Source organism: Centropristis striata, chromosome 19, assembly GCF_030273125.1.
Source record: "Centropristis striata isolate RG_2023a ecotype Rhode Island chromosome 19, C.striata_1.0, whole genome shotgun sequence".
NCBI lineage: Eukaryota > Metazoa > Chordata > Actinopteri > Perciformes > Serranidae > Centropristis > Centropristis striata.
The window spans coordinates 10,146,575-10,169,399 of NC_081535.1; the positions used below are offsets into that span (position 1 = coordinate 10,146,575).

At 38.1% G+C, this 22,825-nt stretch overlaps 1 protein-coding gene across 2 annotated transcripts in view; it reads right to left on the reverse strand.

Annotated features, from left to right (window-relative positions):
* Positions 1-9,595: 9,595 nt before the first annotated feature.
* Positions 9,596-22,825, reverse strand: part of sfswap (splicing factor SWAP) — a 68,195-nt gene continuing 54,965 nt past the window's right edge. For both annotated transcript variants that reach the window (XM_059357847.1, XM_059357846.1), the window contains exons 18-19: positions 18,897-18,969; positions 9,596-10,345 (exon numbers count right to left, since the gene is read on the reverse strand). In XM_059357847.1, coding sequence (XP_059213830.1) covers positions 10,280-10,345; positions 18,897-18,969 — 139 coding nt within the window. In that variant the 3' untranslated portion in view covers positions 9,596-10,279. The remainder of the gene's footprint in view (positions 10,346-18,896; positions 18,970-22,825) is intronic.

The window sequence follows — 22,825 nt, forward strand, 5'->3', positions numbered from 1 at the left end:
TAAAACCACAATCAACTAAACATCACTGATCTATTTTAATCAAATATTATGTGCTCTAGCTCAGCTAAAAACGCAGAAACACTGAATCCAACAGCAAGTTAGCGTGCCGTTCACCACCAGTAGGCTACCGACAATGTTGTCTTTGATTCACCTGACAGCAGTGGTGGAAAGTAACAAAGTACATTTACTCATGTACAATTTTGAGGTACTTGTACTTAACTAGTACTAGCACTTAACTTTCCAAGTCGAGATTTAACATAGAAGACATGACACATTTAAAGTCATGAGACATTTTTTAAATGAAACCTCATAACAGTATATTAGGTTGTTAAAATGAGCACTATCTTTACAAAATTAAAATGCTGCATCAATAATAATAATCTAATAATATATTTAGAATATATAAAACAATCTGAGTGGCTTCATTCTACATAATGGGTACTTTTACTTTTGATGTTCTAAGTACATTTTGATGCTGATACTTTTGTACTTTAACTTCAGTAAGCTTTGAATGCAGGACTTTCACTTGTAGTGGAGTAATTTCAAAGTGTGGTATTAGTACTTTTACTTAAGCAAAGGATCTGATTACTTTTTCCACCACTGCCTGACAGACACTCCGCTGTCCTGCTGTCATAACAGATATGTGAACTAAACACAATTATCTCACTCATGGACTCATAGTGGTGCACCACTGAATTATTTTAGGGTAAACACTGGAATGGATGTTTGGTATGTTTGATATATTAAGCATTAAAAAAAAAAATTTTGGCATTAAAAATATGTCTGGCATTAAGAAATGTTGGTGTTTTTGGCATAAAAAAAACTTTTTTTGTTCTTTTTTGGCATAATGTGAGTTCCTGTTGCCCTGGTGCCGCCTGGCCTGTACAACCATAGGGGAACTCTGTAATTGTTGCATTTAGAGTAAAATTATTGAGAAAGAACACAATGTAATCTAAGCTGTACGGTTGAGACTCGACTCAACTGAGTGTTTGGCATAATAATGAATCCCATATTGACTCGCCAATTCCTTATTTATGTGCTAGTTCTTCCTTTTTGTTAGTCGTGGAGCTGTTCCTCATTGCTGTAAAATATTTAAGATTACAATTGATTCCTTTTTATCTGTACAATGTAGCAGAAACGATAAGAAACTCTGTTTCATTCATGGTGTTTGCCCAAATGTGCTGAAATGATCAATGTTGTGATAATGCAAGCACAATCTTTAAAAAAAAAAAAAAAGCACTAAAATTGTTGCCATGGGGTCCCTTTAAAGAAATGTTTACACAGAATATTTTAGCCTCTCAGAGTCTCTAGAGAACACTTCATTAAGTGTGACAGAGTATGAGACAAGCAACATTAAATCACACACAGCGGGAAGCCGTTGTTGCATGTTTGTCGCAACTTTCAAGGATGTTTCAAATCTAGCAGCACCTAATCAGAGATGTAGAAGCAGCTGTTTGGTTGGGGACAGCTGGTGGGAAACACCTGCTTATGAAATGATGTTAAGAACTTTGTACAAAGTAGTCTTTGAAAAGAATCTGTGGGTAGGATAAAGGTTTCTTTGCAGTACTTACAAACAATTTCCTCCTGTGTCATCACTATTAGAAGCCACTTTATTAAAGAGTGTGAAGTATAGACTGGCTAAGCAGTTGCATTGAAAAACAACCTGCTGTTTGTTTATTAGGTCTGTTATCCAAGAGTGCAGTCGCATTAAGAAAATCAATGAACTAAATAAAATGAGTCCCTTAATAGTTTGCTTCTTGTTTTATAGTCAGCATGTTTTAGCAATTATACTGCTATCTTTGCTTAACCGGTGTTGGATCACGTTAATTTTATCTGTCAGGCGGGAAAGTGTGAGGCAGCAGGAGACGCATCCAAATGCAGATAGTTGAAGCAGATAGGGACAGTTCAATGATTTAATGACCAGGTGTAAGATACAAATAAGCTCAAGCACAGGTAGCTTAACAGACAGACAGGCAGGTGTCAGATACAGGTGGCTGGAAAGCAAAGAAACATGGCAACAAAGAAACTGCCTCGATCAGACAGCTTATCGGGGAGGAGGGCTGGTGTATGTGCTGCAGGATGGAGGAGGAAATGAGGTGCAGGAGGAGAGATCAGGTGAGGGAAATTAGGTGATTGCAGGCCAGAAGGGAGTGGCGGGTTTTTTTGGGGGGTCTAATTGACCCATCCTGACAATCACTGGAGTGTTCCCGATTTAAGGCTGCTCTGAACCGATTAACTGCACAAATATTCCTGTGGTGAGGGGTTTACAGGCAACATTTGAATCTTTACCAACTGGACTGGAGTCTCCCTGATGACGAATTTGACCAGGTAACGCCACCATCACATGCAGCATTAGCTTGCTCAAGCACCATTTGAGACAACAATTAAACTTAATTTACAGTTCCACTGCCAAAAATGTATAAGCTATGCTGATTCAGTCTTCTGAATGACTTATCTATAGTTTTAGGCTGAATCCCATTACCACCCCTTACCCCTTCGCCTTGTTTTTGCACGTTCATGTGAGGGAGAGGGCTGTCTCAATCTCATTTGGTTTAAGGGCTAGGGCCAAGGCGTATAGGGTTACGTAGCCCTTGAGGAATTTCCCAGCATACCCCACATAACCTGCCACTGAAGGTTAAAGCTGGTCGGTTAACTTTTAGGCAGCGATAGCTCAAGCCAAGGAGACACACACATTTAAGTATTTTCAGCAAGTGGTTTTTAATTGTCAAGTTTGTTTTGAATCACTAATCAAGTTACGTACCATAATTTGATTTCTCAGCAGACGTATGCATCTGTAATGCAGTCGTCGCCTCGGGTGTCTTCTGTTAGTAGCAGACAGACGTAAAATAGAGAAATGGCCCAGGCAACAGACATCACAACTTGTGTGGACGACATTTTGGATTATGTTGACGCAACTAAAATTGCCGCCTCTGTTGATGTAACAGTCAATCTGTGATAATGGAGGGGTGTCTCATTTCCTAGGGAAACGTTCTTACCCCTACCACCATCAACTCTGTATTGAGGGGCAAGGGGAAGACTCAGACAGAGGGGAAGCGGTAAGGGTAAGGGGTGGTAATGGGATTCAGCCGTATTCTCTGTTTTTTCTAAATGCAAAACATAGCACACACAAGTGCAACTGGCTAAGAAAGACAGGCCATCTCCATGTTTGTTTTTATCTGAAGTCATGTCGCCAAATTGTTTGTATTAATGCCACGTGTGTGGTCATGTGTCTTGACTGTGCGTTCTTTCGATTGAAAGGTTAAAAATCGGTTGAAACCCTCATTAGATCTGTGGGAAAGCTGGATCTTTTTTGTGCCATTTTGCTTCTTTACATCAAAGTAAAATATCGTCTGTCTTCTACAGGTGGTAGACCTGTTTGACTGTGCAAGCACAGCCAGCTAATTTTATTTCTTTAATCACCTTCTTGAAAAGGTCAGCAGTGCAATATTAGCACATATACAAAACCTGTCTAAGTTTTTCATAATGTTTAAATATAGCTGTGCTCTTCCTTCTCACCAGAAATGAAAGCTTTTGTTTTGAAATCTATATCCCAACTTTGCAAACTGTTGGCTAGTTGGTTTGTGTACAACAACACATTGACCTTAAAGGGGCAAGAGGCCGTGTGCCACAAACTGTAAAAAATGCAACTGAGACGTAAAAAGTACATTTAGAATTCATGTCCAAAAATGCTCCTAAAACCCAAATAATATCACCACATCCCATGCTGATTTAGGGACGTTTCCATCAACTGGTTTAGAACGAATAAACAAAGCTGCATAATTGGTTAGAAGTTGGCAGTGTAATGTATTGCTGTCGGCTAATCCATCAGTAAACAGTAGGAGAGAGAAAAAACAACAACAAAAGAGGAAAACTTTGGCCACCCACAAGAAAAAGTGGAGAGAAGTCTTCAGAAATTGTATTCAATTGGGCCACTTATAATTGTTCTTTCATGCCAGAGCTTGTGAGTTAAATGTTCGCTACATCAGAACTTATTCAGAAAAGGTGTGTTCTATCTCCTGCTTAGCACATTTCTTAAAAAAAGACAAAAATCACCTATGTGAGTGTAAAAGCTCAAAAACTTGTGCACATTTTTGAAAGCTTTAGCAAATTTTGGTGTTTCCATTAAGCTTTTCTCATGCAAATCTTAAAAATACACATAGAAATTTGTTGATGGAAACCCCAACTACTGGGGAGGCCATGAGGAGTGGAAGTGGATGTCTCTGAAGAGTGGACAGAGAGGCACAATGGGCAGGAATCCACACAGCTGAGGTTGACATTGTGACATTAGCAGACAGTGAAAGGCTCCTCCACCGCTAAAGGGCTCTACGTCTCAAACTAGACTCTTCTCCTCTGTAGTGCCCCGGTGGTTCAAACTCCATCCGATCTGCTGAGTCCTTATCAATCTTTAAGAAGAGACTGAAGACCCAGCTCTTTACTGAAAACCTTCACTCTTGATTTACACCAGGTATGGGCAACTGAAATGCTGGAGGGGTCCACAATTTTTCATCGACACTACCACAGGGCCACATAATATACAGTAGGACCACGCATTTAACCAGATATGATGAAACTGCAATTTTAAATATGTTTACAGTGCAGTAACTTAACATATTTCATGCTCAAATGCATGTATAACAGTATAAATAGGAATACAAAAGGTTTGAAGCAAATAAAAAATAACCACTTACTGTGACTTTTTTTCAGTGCAAGAACAACAGACCAACATTAATTGCAAGAAATAATTTTGTGCATTTTTACACTGCACTTTTAAGATTTCATGCTCAAATGCATGTTGTACTCTCAAATGTACGTCACTTTGGATAAAAGCTAGATGACATTGTAGAATTGTAGACATGCCTGCATTCACAATTTTTACATACATTTTGCAGTTGTTGCCAATGTGATGCAACTACTGTGCTACTTTGACACAGATTTTAAAAAAAGTTTTTTTTCCTGAAGAGATGGATACATTGTACTTTGTGCATTTAAAAAATCTATCCTGAGACCTTTCATCTCTGCATGAATGACCTTAGACTTGACTTGTGACTTGCCCTCGAAGACCCGCAACCCAACTTGAAACTCATCCTTCACTTGATGACTTGGACCTGTTTCAAATGACTTGAGACTTCGCTTGGACCTGTACTAAAATACAGCTCTGCAGTTACCTAACAGCCCTAACAGTGTGAAATCAATAGAGGACCTTTTACGCTCGCCTTGAAGAGGCCCTGTACAAAGAGAAAAGTGCTGGCAAATGTGAGACTCTTGCTGGCTTCCAACTGTATTGCTGCACTTCGGTTTGACCTTTCCTATAAGATGCTCAGCTCTATCCCTTCAAAGTGGAGAAACACAGAAAGAAAAGAAAAGTGAGGGCTCTAAGATTGCCAGCAAAACTTGTAGCTTTTAAGTGGTCAGGTTTGCTGTTTACCCAAAGTGTCACTCCATCTGTGTGATAGAGTAACACTGCCTCAGTGGTTCAGGCACAGCACTACATGGCACCCAGCCTTCAGGTGCTGGTGGGAGACACAAATATCTGCTTCCATACTGCTACAGTGTGTGTGTGTGTGTGTGTGTGTGTGTGTTCTTGTACTTCCTACATAGTGAGGACCGGAACACAAAGTGAGGACATTTCGGCCGGTCCTCACTTCTTTTAAAGGCTTTTTTGAGATTTCAGACTTTGTTTTAAGGGTTAAAGGTTACATGATAATGATAATTAACTGAAACTGTATTGTGTCGTTACAAAATTAACTAAAATTATAGTGAAAATGTCCTTCGTTTTCGTCTTTGTCAACTTTTTTCATACATAATAAAGATGGATAAGACAAAGGAAATAAAGACAAAATTTACTGTGACCTCTTTTAATCCCCCACCCAACAAATACCCCATTACAAAAAAATTAAAAATAATAAAAACTAAACTAAAAACTAAAGCATTTAAAAAATAAAAATACTAAACTAAAACTAGCAAACTCACTCTAAAAACTAATTAAAACTAACTGAATTTGGAAACAAAAATTCACAACAAAATTAAAACTAAAACTAATGAAAAATCCAAAACTATTATAACCTTGCAAGGGAATTCACTGTTCCGATGAGGGTCCTCACAAAGGTAGAAGTACAAGAATGTGTGTGTGTGTGTGTGTGTGTGTGTGTGTGTGTGTGTGTGTTCTTGTACTTCCATAGTGAGGACCAGAACACATTTTTAACCAACAAAGTGAGGACATTTTTGTGAAGTGAGGACATTTTGGCCGGTCCTCACTTCTTTAAAGGTCTGTTTGAGAGTTCTTTGTTTTAGGGTTAAGGTTACAATTAGGTTTATGTTTGGGTTGGGAATTTAGTTGTGATGGTGAATGTTAGGTTAAGGTGCCAGGGAATTCACTTTTCCAATGAGGGCCCTCACAAAGATAGAAGTACCAGGATGTGTGTGTGTGTTTGATTGAAAAAAAGGGTGTTTAACCATCCTAACCATTGATAAATTGGTGTAATGCAGTGGGGATGCTTGTTGTCAAATTTCATATCATCACTGTAAAATAACAGATAAAATCAGTTACATAATTGGGTAAATATTAGTAGATTTCCCTCCAAACAGTTTCTCCCAATGAACACTTTAGTTGCAAGTGCTCCTGATTATAATTAGATTAAGCTCATTATTGACGGATCCTCTGCCTTTTTAAACCCCATTTGCAGATGAAGAAGCACAAGAGTATAAAAATATCTCCTCACCAGACTTCCTTTCATATTGACTGCACTGATGTTCTTTCATTTTATTGCTGTGAATTAGGAGACAACCGTTTCTGTAGAGATTACACAATACTGTGATTAAAACTCGTATTTCGCCCCAGTGCAAAATTGCATTTGCAGGCTGGAGTCTGGACCAAAGGTTTTGAATCATAGCGGTGTGACAGTCTACAAGAAAGCACCTCGCGAGTGCATATTATATTGAACTGTTTTTGTTATTTTGCCAAGCAGCCACACAGAGTCTTATGCAATCTAATACAAGACTTCACCAACCATTTACACCTCCCCAACATATTCTCAAACAAAACTAAATTCAGTGTATTTCTCTGATGTTCATGAAGTTGTGTTCAGCCAAAGCACTTGCCAGTGGAGACAAAGTAGTTCAATTCAGGAAAATAAAACAGAAACGTATCCAATCCAGTTTTCCGCTCTGTTTGGCAACTCTAAGGACAACACAGCTCTACAAGGAGACTGAACAAAAAGATGTTTTGCCAAAATCTGTGTTCAGTCTGAATGCTTTGATGGGACTTTGCAGACTTTCAACATTTAATTTGGTGGAAAAACTTACTTTTGATAGTTTTACTCATTTGATAAAGGTTAGACCATGTTTGTAGTTCCTTCACCACATGCAGTGAAGGTTCATGGGTTAAAATGTATCAAGCAAAATAAATACTGTTAAGTTTTTGTTTGACGCAGGAGTACTAATAAATTGTAAAAAAAAAAAACCCTCATGTAATCAATGTAAAAGGGAGCAAGGCTTGGTTTATTGTGAAAAAGGATTTCAGGAGCTGTGTTGACTTTATTACACTGCTGTATGAACTTATGTGTACATACAGCAATGAAATTCTAACTTGGAAAGTAGGTTACTGACAATAAGTCAATATAGTGTGGGGAAATAATAAAGAGGAAACAAAACAAAACCGAAAGCAGCCAACTGTGTTTGTGTCAGCTGTTTATGTTTGTCAGGAGGCAAAGAACATTCAGCATACTCATGGCCTGAGGCTTGAAGCACCTCTTTACTTTGTTGATGCAGGTCTTAGTGTTCCTATAGTTTCCCTGATGGTAAAAGGCAGAACTGACTATTGCTGTAGTGAGAGGAGGTTTGAACTACGCTCTGTAGAGCCTTTGGGTCATGGAAGCGGTTGAGATGCTTTTGATGTTCCATCTGGAAAACTTTGTTGAGGGCAAGAACGCATTGACTTTCCTTTGGGTGAGCAGATGGTCCGCCTTCTTCACTATTTTCATCTATAGACCCTGAACAACTCAAGACTCGTGGATACTTTCACTGAAGCTCCTCTGAGATGAAGATTATTGTTGGACTTGGATGTTAGTTTTACTTAAACTAACACTGAAGAAGAGGTAGATGTCCGGGCATCACTATACAAGTCATTGCTAGTGACAGCTGAGGTTGTGTCATCAGCTAATTTGACAATATTAGAATAGCACACTTAATCTGGAACGGGCCCTCACAGTCACTGGTTACATGTGGTGTTCCTCAAGTCAGTGTGCTCGGACCACTTCTTCACTTTAGATGCCACCTATGCACGTCAAGACTTTACTATGCTGACGATGCACCACTGTACCTTGCAGTTAAGCTCTTCTGGCACAACAACTCATCATTCCAAAAGGACAAAATGAATCCCAAAGCAATATATATGACCGTTCTGTCTACGGCCAGCTTTAAATACCTGGTTAACATTGTGAAAGAAAACTACCTGTTCAGGTTTAGGAAAAGATTGTTTGAATAAGTACATGACATGGTTACGTTATGGGACAGTAAAAGTACATGATGTGACATGGTTACGTACTAATGTAGTTTAATTTAAAATATATAATGAATGTTGACTTTTGATTTAACACCAGACATAGTTTCCCGGGTAAAAGTCATGTTTGTGTGACTCATGCCTCCAGCCTGACCACTTGCCTATGCAGCCTTTATTTCTCTTTACACAACACCTAACTTCTGCTTTTCCTCCTTTCATAACTACTATGGCCCCTTGATATCACTGCCTAACAATAAAAAATAAATATAGGTTGTAATAAGCCGTTTCCACGGACAATCTATACTGACATTTTTTTGAGTAAGGACAGTCTGAGAATCACCTTTGTAACTTTTAGGCAAACAATACCCAAAATGTACCAGAGTTGGTTTAGCTTTCCTATAGAAGCTCAGTAGCACCGTTATGTCATTAGGTGCCACAGTGGGCATCAGGACCTCACCTAATCAACCATTAGAACCTCGATAGGGGAGAGGTGATGAAGACAAAGATAGATTGAGTTAATTTCACCGCAACACTGCAGTGCTGTATACTCGTCCTCACCAAAAACAGGAATGTGCCAGTATGTTCAAAATGCTCTAACACAAAATGAGTAGAGAGAAAGCGAGGACTTTATTTCTCATGTTTTACTGTCTTTTCATGGATTTTTGACATTTTATGGATTACTTTTAAGGCTCAGCATGGTCCTGTAAGAGATATCTTTCTGAACATTTAATCCCTTATGAGCTTGTAGCATTCTACAAACTATTTCTGTACCCTGGTTTAACTGCCGGGGAACAGAAATTGCTTTAAGTTCCATCTCAGCTGCAGCAGCTGACACCTGAAGGATATCAGCCGATCAAAAGTTATGTTTGTTTGGTTTATCAGCGATGCTGCTGGGACACTAAACTCAGTACAGTCAATGGAGGTGAAGGTTTGGTGGCAGTCAACCACACTTCTGTCATCTTATCAGTAAATCCCACATGAAGGACGATGAAGAGGGGGGATCTGTTGGGAGTCTGTTGCTCTAAGAGTTTCAACAACAACTAAAACTTTTTTGTGCATAAAAATCAAAAGGTAAAAAAGACACACAAGGGTCATAAGTAAATCATAATTGAAACTTTATTGACAGTCTGAATTAGAAAGTTGTTCTGCATTAAATTCCATTACAGTACAAACCAAGAACAGAAGTAGAAGGCCACGCACTAGAGCTGAGGGACAGAGTAGAAAATTAAAAGGGCTTCTCAAGCAGACGTGTGAGGTGCTGGAGAGAAAAGACAGCTGGGGGCGGAAATGGGAAGTGGGAAAACAACAGCAGAGAATAGCAGATGAGGGAGGAGAGAATTAAACATCAAAACAACACAACCCTTCATAGAAGGAGAGAATACAGACCTCCTGCAGCCTTACGTAATGCTGCAAAGAATGACTGTCATCACGTGGGAGAAAAGTAGAGTTTTAAAACAGGATGCACAATAACATGGATTTAATTCCACATTTGCACCAAAACATGCCAACTGCTGACATGATCTCTGAGCTGATGAGTTGTTTTCTCACACCAGATATTTCAGCCTATTGAGTGCCTTTACGTCACTCTTACAATACTGCTTAAGATATGACACAGCCAAAGTGAATCTGCCAACGCTCAAATTAGAATGAAAATCATAAATCGGAGGATGAACACAGGAAGATGAAACCGATCCAGGCCAAATAAATCTCCAGGAAATTGGAGAATGCTGCTCTCCGATTGGCCGAGGTTGTTGTGGCCAGAAAGCAAATGTCGTGCCCTCTTTAGGAATTGGGAGGGTGGAAGGTCTTGGAGGTGGCAAGCATGGCTCGCACTTTGGCCATCAGATCCTGAGAAGACAAAAAGAGAAGGATGACATTAATGTAGTACACATCTCCATGCATTTTTGTGTAATGGCTCGGTTCGAGTCTTGGTACCAGTACTTTTCTCCATTTTTTTAGTTTTATCTTTTTCTCAAATTCATAGCAACGCTACGTGAAACTACTGTAACATCACCTTCAATACGCCACTCATTAGACCCTGTCATCAGCAACCAAACAGAGAAACATATACAATATATCAACTGTATGGTTTGGTATATATCAGTGGTGGACTCTGGCTGCTTAGGAAAAGGGGTGAAAAAATAAAAAGGGCACCAGCTGAATGCAGTGGGGCACCAATGCCTGGAAAGTTTTCCTGCACTGCATACCATCTTCATGCTTTCTCTACTGGAGGAGCACCCTAGAAGGCACTTCAACACATTTACTCCACTTAAGGCCACTGGATAGGACAATTGGTCATGTTTTCTACATTTACAGGCATCCAAGAAGGCATATCATCATGTTTTCTCCACTGGAAGGCCACCCTAGAAGAGCTTTATCTTGTTTTATTTTAAGGGGCACCCAAGAGGGTGTTTGTTTCGAACATGGAGACATTGGAAAAATTCCTCTGCGTCTCCCCAATGGGTGGAGTTTTGCAGGCTGACATTTAAAAAAAAAGAAAAAAAAGCCAAGAATAAAACCCTGTAAACACTGATATTTACATTAGATCACTTCCTCCTCAGATTCTTATATACAGTCACGCAATTCTCTATTTCAGCAGCTGACCTTTACCTAATCTGACTCATTTTCAGTTGATTCGGTTCCATAAAGCAAATTGAACTTCTTTTCCAGCATAAATAACATAGTGACTGAACTTAAACTATGTTGAATTTGCTTTATGAAACTGAATGAACTAAAATGAGAGTCTAACCCAAACATCAAATGTATTATTTAAACAGGTTATTAGGAATTTGAAATCTTATTTGTAAAAAAGACGAATATAAACTAGATTTTAGTAAGTAGGGAGCTGCCAAATCGGCCCAATTCTGTTCTTTCCCTGTTCTGGGAATTCGGCTGACCGGGGGGCAAATGCTTGTATTGCTGAAAAGGAAGTGTTAATTTGCATCCCAGGAGTGATTCATACACGCATGGACAAATATCCACCCTTGAGCTCTCTTGACAGATGAGACAAATTAACAGCTGTAATCACAGAGGGAAGAAGCTGTCATATCAAATCATTCAAAAGGCTGTTTCTCTCTAAACCCTGGTGTATCCGAATATACACATACACAAACCCATACACACACACAAAGAAGTGTTCATGGGATGTGACAAACAAACAATGCTGAAAATTATTAACAACGGAATGGAAAGTTGCTCAAACTACAGTTGAATTCTTGTCTTGGCAAATTAAAAATGCAGCACGAAATGTATTACATTAATAGATCATCACAAGTTATATTAGTGCTGTCACACATAGAGTTTCTGGTTACATAATACTGAAAAAGATGCAGCCCACTTACAACAAAGATCTCCAATAAACAATGAATATGATGATGACCTAAATATTCTTCTTATCATCCCACATTTTATAAACTATAAATACAAGATTACAGTGGAAAACTGTTTAATAATCAAAACCCATCGCTGACTGCTCAGCCTGATTGAGAAACAATGTACTCCACACTGATCTCTTAGTGCAACACAGTAACTCAGCTGTGGCATGTTTACTGATGAGGTACAACCCTGATTCCAACAAAGATGGGACACTGTATTACATGCTAATAAAAAATCGAATTCAGACTGCATATTTTTAAAAAACTAAAGTTTATCCGTTTGAACATAAAATATTTTGCCTTTGTATAGTTTTAAATTGAATATATGTCAAAAAGGATTAGAAAATGATTGCATTCTGTTTGATTTATGTTTTACACAATGTCCCAACTTTTTTTGAATCAGGGTTGTACATTTTATCCATGGTAGGGCTGTCAAAACTGGCTATGACGTTTGAATATTCTATCTAAAATCACACAGATATAAACACATTGAATGCTAATGTTTGCGCATTATGTCCATTAGAGTGTGTGTGTCTCAATTCTGTTATGTTAAGCGACTCTGAGTACCTTTTAAAAGCGCTATAAAAATCTAATGTATTATTATTATTATCATTATAAGCGGGCAAAGAAATACAACAGGTCATAACATCTTGTATCTTTAAATGTATTTCAATGAAAACACATATTTTATAAATATCTACATACACAGATATTATAAAATATACAGATTAAATAATGTCCTATGACATGAAATTTAATTTAACTGTAAACCTTTCTGTCCTTGTTTTGTTGTTGCTGCTACAGTGAGTACTGATCCCCCTAGCAAGCAGCTAGCTAGCTAGCTAGCCCGGCGCGAAATCAGAATCATTTTAATAATCCCCAGGGGGAAATTACTTACTAATTACTAATTTACTAGTACCATTTTTAACTTAATGCTTCATCCACAAACTTGTCTGGGCATAGGACAGCACATAGCTATCGCCAGATGAGTGACAGCTTTATTTGGCTCATTTTCTGTAACCAGTGTAGCATTAAAGCATGGCGGAATTAGCATGCTAGCTAATTAGCCATCCAGTGGCTACAGAGCTACTGTCCGCTAGCACTATTCATTTGTGGTCTGATAAACAGTAAATTCATCAGGGCAGTGATTGACTTTTGTTGCCGGTTTCCCCAAGAATCAAACATTAATTTTCAAATTCAAATGTCTTTTCAATTTTGAATACATTTTCAAATTTAGAGTATTTATTGACAGCCCCAACCCATGGAGGTCCTGTTCTGAGGTACCTGTTACTGGGGACTTAAATAGCCAGATAGTCCAGTCTCATATTTCAGCAGTTTTAATCCTCAATAGTTTGAAAACAGGTTGCATCACACACATAAGAAGACATTTCACAGATATGCTTGTAGTTACAAACAAACCCACACTGCAAAGCTTAAACAACAACACTACAATATGCTGTTAGGAATAACCCGAGGGAGCTATGCAACATCTTGTGTTTTTCTCTTCATCACAAACATTCACACACCTGCCTGGGATAAGTTCTCCACAACTTTCCTCTTCATCTGTTATCACGCTGAGAGACAACTTTGAATGGGCCCCAGCCTTTCCACTATCTTAACTTTCAAAAGGAAAAACACGCCCAATGTTAAAGATATACAAAATACTACAAAGCTACTCTCAAAGTGCACAGAGCATCCATCAAACAGAGTAAACCACAACAAATGTAAAGCAGAGGGGACAGAAGACGGAGGAACAAAGGCAAACAGGAGGAAAATGAGAGACGGGTTGAAGCGAATAGCAACCAGGCACCCTCGGGGAAGAGGAGACCATTAGGCAGATGAGGATGTGCTGAATTATTCAGTATGTGTTTGTAAAACATCACAGATGGGGTATAAGTAGTTAGTGGTTGTGAATCTGTGCATGTTGCAACAGCGGCGAACAGCATGTTTTCATGAGCTCGCTTAATGTTGGTATGTGGAGATGAAGGCAGGAGAAGGAGTTGTGTTTGATTATGTGAGAGAAAAAAAAACTGTTTTTGTTGAAACACCAAGACTTGTGAAATGTGTGGTTTTGTTTCCGGCGGTACATCTGGTGAGTAAACACCGGACACTCACTCTGAAACACACTCTGTCCCACACACACACACACACACTTACAGTGGCCCATGGTCAGAGGAGAGAAAACCTTCCAGACTCCATGTAAGTTGTATGAGTGTTCAGAGAAAAACCTCTCCATTCACACTCTATTGACCTCCATTAGCTCGAGTCCCAATGCTTCATGGATTCCGGCCTCAGCTGCAACCTCTCTACTTTCAGTGGTTTTCCAGAACGTATAAATAAATCTAACCCTACAGCACTTGTTTGATATTATCAGAGCTATATATGACTGAGGCTACAGGTTACTGTTCCCCACTCCACCTTTAATACATGCAGTTGCACACATGTTGCATGAGAATCAGAACATCAACATGTTGCATCACATCATGCAATGCCGTGACAAGTAGAAATGAAATTACTGAAATTATAGGAATATTAATCAAGGATGGTGATCGAAGATGAAAATGTAAAGAAGCGCATATCATTTAACTCGTGAGACTTTCATCTTTGAAATTATTTAAGGCTTTTGACAAGTCGAAGTAATTGATTTGGAAATTTGTCTTGAGGGATGTTTCTCCATATTTCAACAGTAATTGAAATTAAATAAATGACGTTTATTACAACATTGAATTCAAGTGTTGGCAGAAAGAGGACAGTGCGACAAAAATACATTTAAAAAAGCAAACGGTAAATTGAAAAGGACTATTTGTTTAAAATTTGACAGATTGAAGTGAAAATTGGCTTGTATTGAAAGCATTATTACTTATTTAACAGAGGAAAAAAAACAACAAATCCAAATTATATTTTTAGCTTCGCCAAGGAGGCTATCTCTGTAGCTCAGTTTGTTTGTTTCTTTGTCAGCAGGATAGAAAAAAACAACAAAAAAATACGAGTAGATCTGACTCACAGGGTGAATACACAACTTATTATTTTACATCTGCTGATGATAGGGAATTTGTGCTGCAATCATGTGGTGTTGGAATTAATTGGAAAAAATAATTTCCCGACAAGTAAAAATCATGTGAATACCCCCCCAAGATGGAACAAATTTTGGTACACATTTCATGGATCACCTAATGGGTTTCTCTTTTGCTCTTAGTTGTCAAACAAATAGTGGAAAAAGCAATCAAAGTGTTGTTCAGCACCCGTGTTGTTTCCACATTATAACTGAAAGATCATTAAACCTAAAAGTCAGAAGAACAACTTCCCAACTCGAGAAATGGACCATTACATAAATGCACCATGAGGTCTGTGCTGTCTGAATGCCAGTCTAGTTTTCAAATGAATCTACTCATCTGTACCATATTCCAGCTTATAGCTTCACGTCTATCCTGCAACATATTTTTCATCCAGAGCTGGAGCGTGTGCATGCATTTGGAAAGCAGCATGATAAACAGCCATCAATTGAACATTGTATTTGAAAGTGTAAAAGATAGAGTGTGTACCAGGGTCAGAATTTATTGGTGTGGTGTGTGTGAGGCTTCGTTGTGAGTAATGTGTGTCACTTAATCAGACATGGTACTGCTTTTACCGTGTGCTCTGACATCCAAATGAGGAACCCAATGCTTCATGGATAAACAAAATAAGCACACACAGCCCGTCACATTTAATGTGTCACATGCATGCACAGGCATTGTCGTTCTGACAGTTGGTGTACCAACTGTGAGAAAGTGGCCACATGCAGAGCCTGGAGTGTGATTGCTGTAATTTCATGGATGGAAGTGTCTACGCTGTCTTTAACACTCGACGGGAGGCCGCAGCTTCTGTGAGCCGCCGATGACAGAGGTAGTCATCAAGTCAATAACATATCATCACGTTTGTGTTTTCAAAGCTGCAATAACTGATTTTTTTTTTGGCCACTTGGGGGCAGCAGAAACAAGTTGTGAACACGCCACTGACATATTATCACCTTTTAAGTCGATATGGAAAACATGTTAGCGAACAGTTGCTTATTTACACATCAATGAGTTTCAGAGAAATGTTATGATTTATTTTGAGTTTTGTTTACATCCACCTGACTAGTGGTGGAATGTAACTAAATACATTTACTCAAGTAATGTACTTAAGTAAAATTTTGTGGTACTTGTACTTTACTTGCGATTTTTACACATTTGTAACTTTATGCTTGTACTTCACTACTCGACTACTTTTCGGGTCAAGATTTAACATAAAAACATGATCGAGATGATCAAGAAATATGATCAATTTAAAGAGAATATGAATGTTTATAAATTAAACCAAATAGTTAAAATTAGCCCTACCAGGAAAACAGTAAAATGCTGCATGCAAAAATGCATCAATGCAAATAATTTAATAATGAATTTAGAACATATATAACAATCTGAGTGGGTTCATTCTGCATAACGAGTACTCTAACTTTTGATACTTTAAGTACGTTTTGATGTCGATAATTTTGTACTTCTACTCAAGTAAGTTTTGAACGTAGGACTTTTACTTGTAGTGGAGTAATTTCACAGTGTGGTATTAGTACTTGTACTTGAAGGATCTGAATACTTATTCCACCACTGCACCTGACAAGGGCTAGTCCTACATTCACTCCCTTTTTAGCTCTGTTTCTGGTGTTTACCAATCTGAGAGAAATATATTGCTGTGTAGAGCGAACCAAAGTTTCAGGCCGGACAGTTATGAGCCGAAACTCACAATGAAGCTCTGTAACGCCACAGGGAGCTTCAGATTTAGGTGATAATTCTCTGTAGGTTCATCAGTACAATCAGACACTTTCACTTTATAATTGATCCCACTGGCGCAGCTGTTGCGATGTGGCCACCGAAGCTGATCGCTCTAGATACACTGTTGCACATTGCAGAAGCAGCATTGAGTTGGACAATATCCCAAATAAACACCCTGTGCAGACTCCAGATTGTATATTTATATTTGTAACAGGGCTGGCCCGTTATAGCGTATCAGTGGACCAATCGGACTACAGATTTCTTCAGCTGATGAGGCATTTTTGAGGCATTTTATTCATGCTCAATGACTTATTTAAAAAAAACATATGGTTATATCTCTGGCAAACATGAGATTTAAAGGTACTTTTGCTTGATTATTTGTGTGATAACTCAGTTTGCGGATCTGTTGATTAAATCAAGTAATCGATCACTCGTCAAATTTGTAAGAGCATTAGCCGACTAAGAATTTCTTTCGTAACGGACAGCTATAATTACTACAACTCAAATACAATCACAGATCTTTGATCCATGCTGTACATAAGTGAGTTTTAACAGGATTAACTTTGTCTGTATGCTACAAAGCTGCAGCCAGATTGTGGCGCAGCAATGTCCAGTGCTGAAAACATGCTTGTGCTTCACAAATAACAGTTATTTTATTTGATGAAAATGGGCCCTGACAGACAAAAATGAACAAAATGGGTTATATATATCACTGGTAACACAGACTACAACTTTATATTGTCAAATGTTATATTTGTTATTGTATGAAGATGTGGATCAAAGCTGCTTCAAAGTCATACTAAAAAAAAAAACAACCCAACATCCCGTACTTAGTCTACAGCCAAGGGAGAAAAAAAAACACTTTTTTTGACAGAACAACTTATTGAACTTAACCTCCAGTACCTCAGTAGAAGAGGTAACTCTCGTTTTTTGTCTGAATTTACATGTGCTGGAAGACAGCACATTAACTCTGGCTCGTTCCTTCAGCAAAGAGGTGAAACCTCACATCCAAAGAGATGGGTTTTGTCAGGGACAGGTTCGCCAGGGTCTCCTGCATCTGCCTGCCGCTCAACTGGCATCAAGTGCTATTTAGCCTCTCTCCTCCTAAATTCTTGGCAATGCTCCCAGAAGGAGTGCAGGAGGTGGAAGTGTAATTTCAGCCAGGATGAGTTGCTACAGTTGTAGCACAGAAACTTTTGTTAGTATTTTGAAATGATTGCGTACCGGCTTAGACACCCAAATTACTCTGTGGAGATTGACGAAACATCAGAGGCACCTTTTAACACTGGAAATTACGATAGCTGCAGCCAATTGGACTGTGAGCTTCACCGAGACTTTTGACAAAAACCCAAAGTCAGTTTCAATCCCTCAACCGCAACTCAAAATTCACTTAGTGGCTTTTGACAGAATCACACAGTCCTGATCAGACCGTTTCGCCAAGGTCAAGAACGAAGAACTCATCGTTTGAGTCAACTAAATTATAAGTCTGAAAGTGCCATGGAAAAGTTTGAGCACCTACAGTTCTGTGTCATTGAGCGAACTCTTTCAGTGATACAGTCGATATCTCCGGAACAAGCGAGTGCATCTCGAGTTGACGGCTGCGGATTCAAAGGTCAATGACTGTCAAGCTCAATTTCACAAGGATGTGTTACTGGAGGTCTAATGTGTTAGATTTCCACATATTGACGCTGAATACAGCTCCCAACTTTATACAGTCATGGAAAAAAATATTAGACATTTTACAGGTTTTTCTTGATAATAACCACAATTATCAAGAAAAACAAACATTATGAAGAAAACCATGGAAAATGGCTAGATATCAGCTCTTAAATTAAACTACTACATACACACAAACACACACACATATATATATATATATATATATATATATATATATATACACAATCTATACATATATATATGTATATATATACACACACACACACGCACGCAAAAATACCCTGGATAGTTCTTAAAGGTTCAAATATAAAAGAAAAGTTTGCTTAATAAATATAATAAAGAAAAACAGTTGATAAAGCAGAATATGTAGATTAAATAAAACAACAAATATAAGTATTCTTTCCTCCCAAGAAGAAGGTCCTAGTCACATAACAAGGACGCACTTTCTGTCTTCCTATTCTGTACGATGGGAAAACAAAGGAACACTCAGTACTTGTACTCTGTAGGCTGTAAAGTTCAGTAGAGGACATATTTGGGATAAAAGCAAAAGAACAATACCTGAGTTATTTTGGACTGAACAGAGGATACTATGGATGAGGCCACCGCCTTGTCTTTCTCCAGAGAACCACCCCTGCAAAGAGAAGAGAAGGAGACAGAGAAAGTGAAAACCAATCATGTTAACAGGAGAGGCTATACAATATTCATGATATCTTCTGAAATGTTCAAAGTTGGACAGACATCAAGAGCTGCAGAACGGAGAGGAGAGAGGAGAGAGAGAGGGAGAGGTGAAAGAGGAATGGCATGTGACCTGTAAAAACTAAAATATCCATCCAGAGCCAAAACTACGCCATCAACAATATCAAATACAGACAAACAGCAGAACACACGCAGGCGTCAGAATCAACTTCATGACTCTGTCCAAAGCTTATAATTCATCAAGAGATTTTTAAAATAGAAAAAGTCATGCACATCAAGTTGATTGAACGCAACGGATGACAAGAAACTGCAGAACACACTGATGCTGATATATTGGAGTTATTCAACTTCAGTCTACTGAAAAATGACATCTTTGTATGTCAGTCAAACTTGGGTATTACACCCCTTTAAGTACATCATTTGGGATTATTATGGTACGCTGCTCTAGTTCCACCTCTTGCGGAAGCTATAATACAGTTTGTTGAACAAACCAATCACCTTTTGTAATGTTTCTGCTCGTATGGCCACTCTTATAACCTCACTCACCGAAAAGACAGAAAATGACTCCATACAAGCAATAAAATACGGAAGAATAAAAGGAAATAAAAGCATTCTCGCCTTCACAAAGGGCAACACCTGGCTGATGTGCTGGTGATGATGTTGGACAAATAAATGCTTTTAAAAGCATGAAATTGCGGTTTATAAAATACCTCAGTTAATAGAAATCTGCCCTGCACAAAGGAGCCTTTATGTTTTTATAAGCAAACATATTTCCGTGGTATGTCATCATTTGCGGATGTGTTTGGGGACAAACATGGCAGTAATTTAAAAGTTAAAATGGTACTGTTATTGATTCGCCAACCACAATCAATGGCTACTTTTAATCTAGCAGCTTGTATTCCAAAATTTAAGGAGAGAATTGTAGATAAACGGAGGCAGGATTTAGCAATGTATGCATACAGTCATGGAAAAAAATATTAGACCACCATTTTTCTTCAATTTCTTGTTCATTTTAATGCCTGGTACAACTAAAGGTACATTTGTTTGGACAAATAATGATAACAACAAAATAAGGCTCATAAGAGTTTAATTTAAGAGCCAATATCTAGCCATTTTCCATGGTTTTCTTAATAATAACCAAAATCATCAACAAGAAAACCATGGAAAATGGCTAGATATTGGCTCTTAAATTAAACTCTTATGAGCCTTATTTTGTTGTTATCATTATAATTTGTCCAAACAAATATATATATAGTGGCTGAAAAAAGACCTTGGATAGTTCTTAAAGGTTCGAATATAACACAAATTATGTTTAATGAATAAAATAAATAAATAAAAACAGTTGATAAAGCACAATATGTAGATTAAATAAAACAATTAATATAAATATAATTTCCTCCCAAGAAGAAGGTCCTTGTCACATAACAAGGACGCTCTCTTTCTATTCTGTACGATGGAAAGACAAAAGAACACTCAGTACTTGAAAAGGTACATTTGTTTGGACAAACATAATGATAACAGAAATAGCTGATAAGAGTTTGATAGAGCTGATATCTAGACATTTTCCATAGTTGTTTTGTTAATGATTTCGTTTATTATCAAGAAAACCATGGAAAATGTCTAGATATCAGCTCTTAAAGTAAACTCTTATGAGCTATTTTTGTTGTCATCATTTTATTTGTCCAAACAAATGTACCTTTAGTTGTACCAGGCATTAAAATGAACAAGAAACTGAAGAAAACAAGGGTGGCCTAATATTTTTTCCTAACTGTATATCTACATCTACATCTAACATCTAAAATCTGCCATCATGACCCATAATTCTCAGATTTGGTTTTCCTTATATAAAATATGGCAGGGCTATTGTGCTGCTGGAGTTTTATTTCTATATTTGTATGCATGTTTTTGTTGTATGACATAACTGTAAGGATGAGATGTATTGACCACACAGTTATAAAGTAACGTCTGCAATCATATTGTGAATCACACACACACACACACACACACACACACACACACACACACACACACAAAGATTCCAACTTCTCCACTACTGGAGAGAAGGACTCGCCGGAGCCAGCGATGTTGAAATGCCATGCCAGAAATCCTCCAAGCCTTTTTCTTTTAATCTCAAGGTCAACTGTGAAAAAAAGAAGATACAGTGGAGGACCAAAGGAAGAAGGTGACTTATCCACCCTCTGCTCCCAGTCCCACAGGAACAGACTGTGATCAACATCTCAGGTGCAAGGTTCACTGCTGAGGTAGCATCATTCCTCAAAAAAGGCTTTCTGGCTCTTCTCCCTCCAGCTCTGTTGATCTTTTTCTATTAAAAGGTTTCAGGAATTTAAACCCTAAACACATTTTCTCTGTTCTGCTTCATTTCTGCCCTCCTCCAAATTGAACCTGACTCTAGCTACCTATAGCCAGTTAGTTAGTTCGGCAAAAATGTGTCAAACTGCTACTACTGTTTAGATGAACTTTAGATTAAATAAAAGCGTTGCATGACTTGCAAAAAAAGAAAAGATGTGGTAATTTGTTCCTCTGATAAAGGAGGGTCACTTGTTGTCCCTTCATAATAGAGCATGACAGATACAGGTACATCTCAAAAAATTAGAATATTGTGAAAAAGTTCAATATTTTTGTCAATTATTTCATAAAGTGAAACTTGTATATGATATAGATTCATTACACATAGAGTGAATTATTTCAAGCCTGTAATTTTGATGATTTTGGCTTACAGATAATGAAAACACAAAACTCAGTGTCTCAGAAAATTTGAATATTACATAAGATCAGTAAAGAAAAAGGATCTTTTAAACATAAATATGTTTCTGAAAAGTATCTTCATTTCTATACACTCAGTTCTTGGTTGGGCTCCTTTTGCATGAATTACTGCATTAATACTTGGTGGCATGGACGAGATCAGCCTATGGCACCATGTTGCTTCTATAGCAGCCTTCAGGTTATCTGGTGTCTCTCACCATCCTCTTGACAACAGCCCATAGACTCCTATGGGGTTCAGGTCAGCCCAGTTTGCTGGCCAGTCCAGCCCAGTAACACCATGGTCACTGAAGCAGCTTTTGGTACCTTTGCCAGTGTGGGCAGGTGCCAAGTCCTGCTGGAAAATGAAACCAGCATCTCCAAAGAGCTTGTGGAAGCATGAAGAGCTCTAAATGTCCTGCTAGACGGCTGCTATGTTGACTGTGGACTTCAGAAAATACAGTGGACCAACACCAGCAGAGGACATGGCCCCAAACCACCACTGACTGTGGGCTCACATATTGAACTTTTTCACAATATTCTAATTTTCTGACACACTGAGTTTTGTGTTTTCATTATCTGTAAGCCAGAATCATCAAAATTACAAAAAAAACAGGGTTGAAATATTTCACTCCATGTGTAATGAATCTATATAATGTATGAGTTTCACTTTCTGAAATGATTAACAAAAAATACTGAACTTTTTCATGATATTCAAATTTTTTGAGATGTACCTGTATTGGTCACCACTTTGCCTTTTTTCCCCCTGAGTGACACCACATACATTTTTAATATCGCAATAGATTTCGGATTCAATAAGCTCCTCATGACTTTGATTGCATACAGTTTGTAAATCTTTATCCTCAAAACACTGGCCTTGAAGCATTATCACATCATCTTTACAAACACGTGGCTGATACTCAGTGATTTTCTGCTGACCTTGACTGAGATCATTCTCCCCATGAAGCTTTTTAAATATTCAAGCAAAGATCTTTTGCAGTCATGACACGGAGCCATGGAAAGCTCCTTTG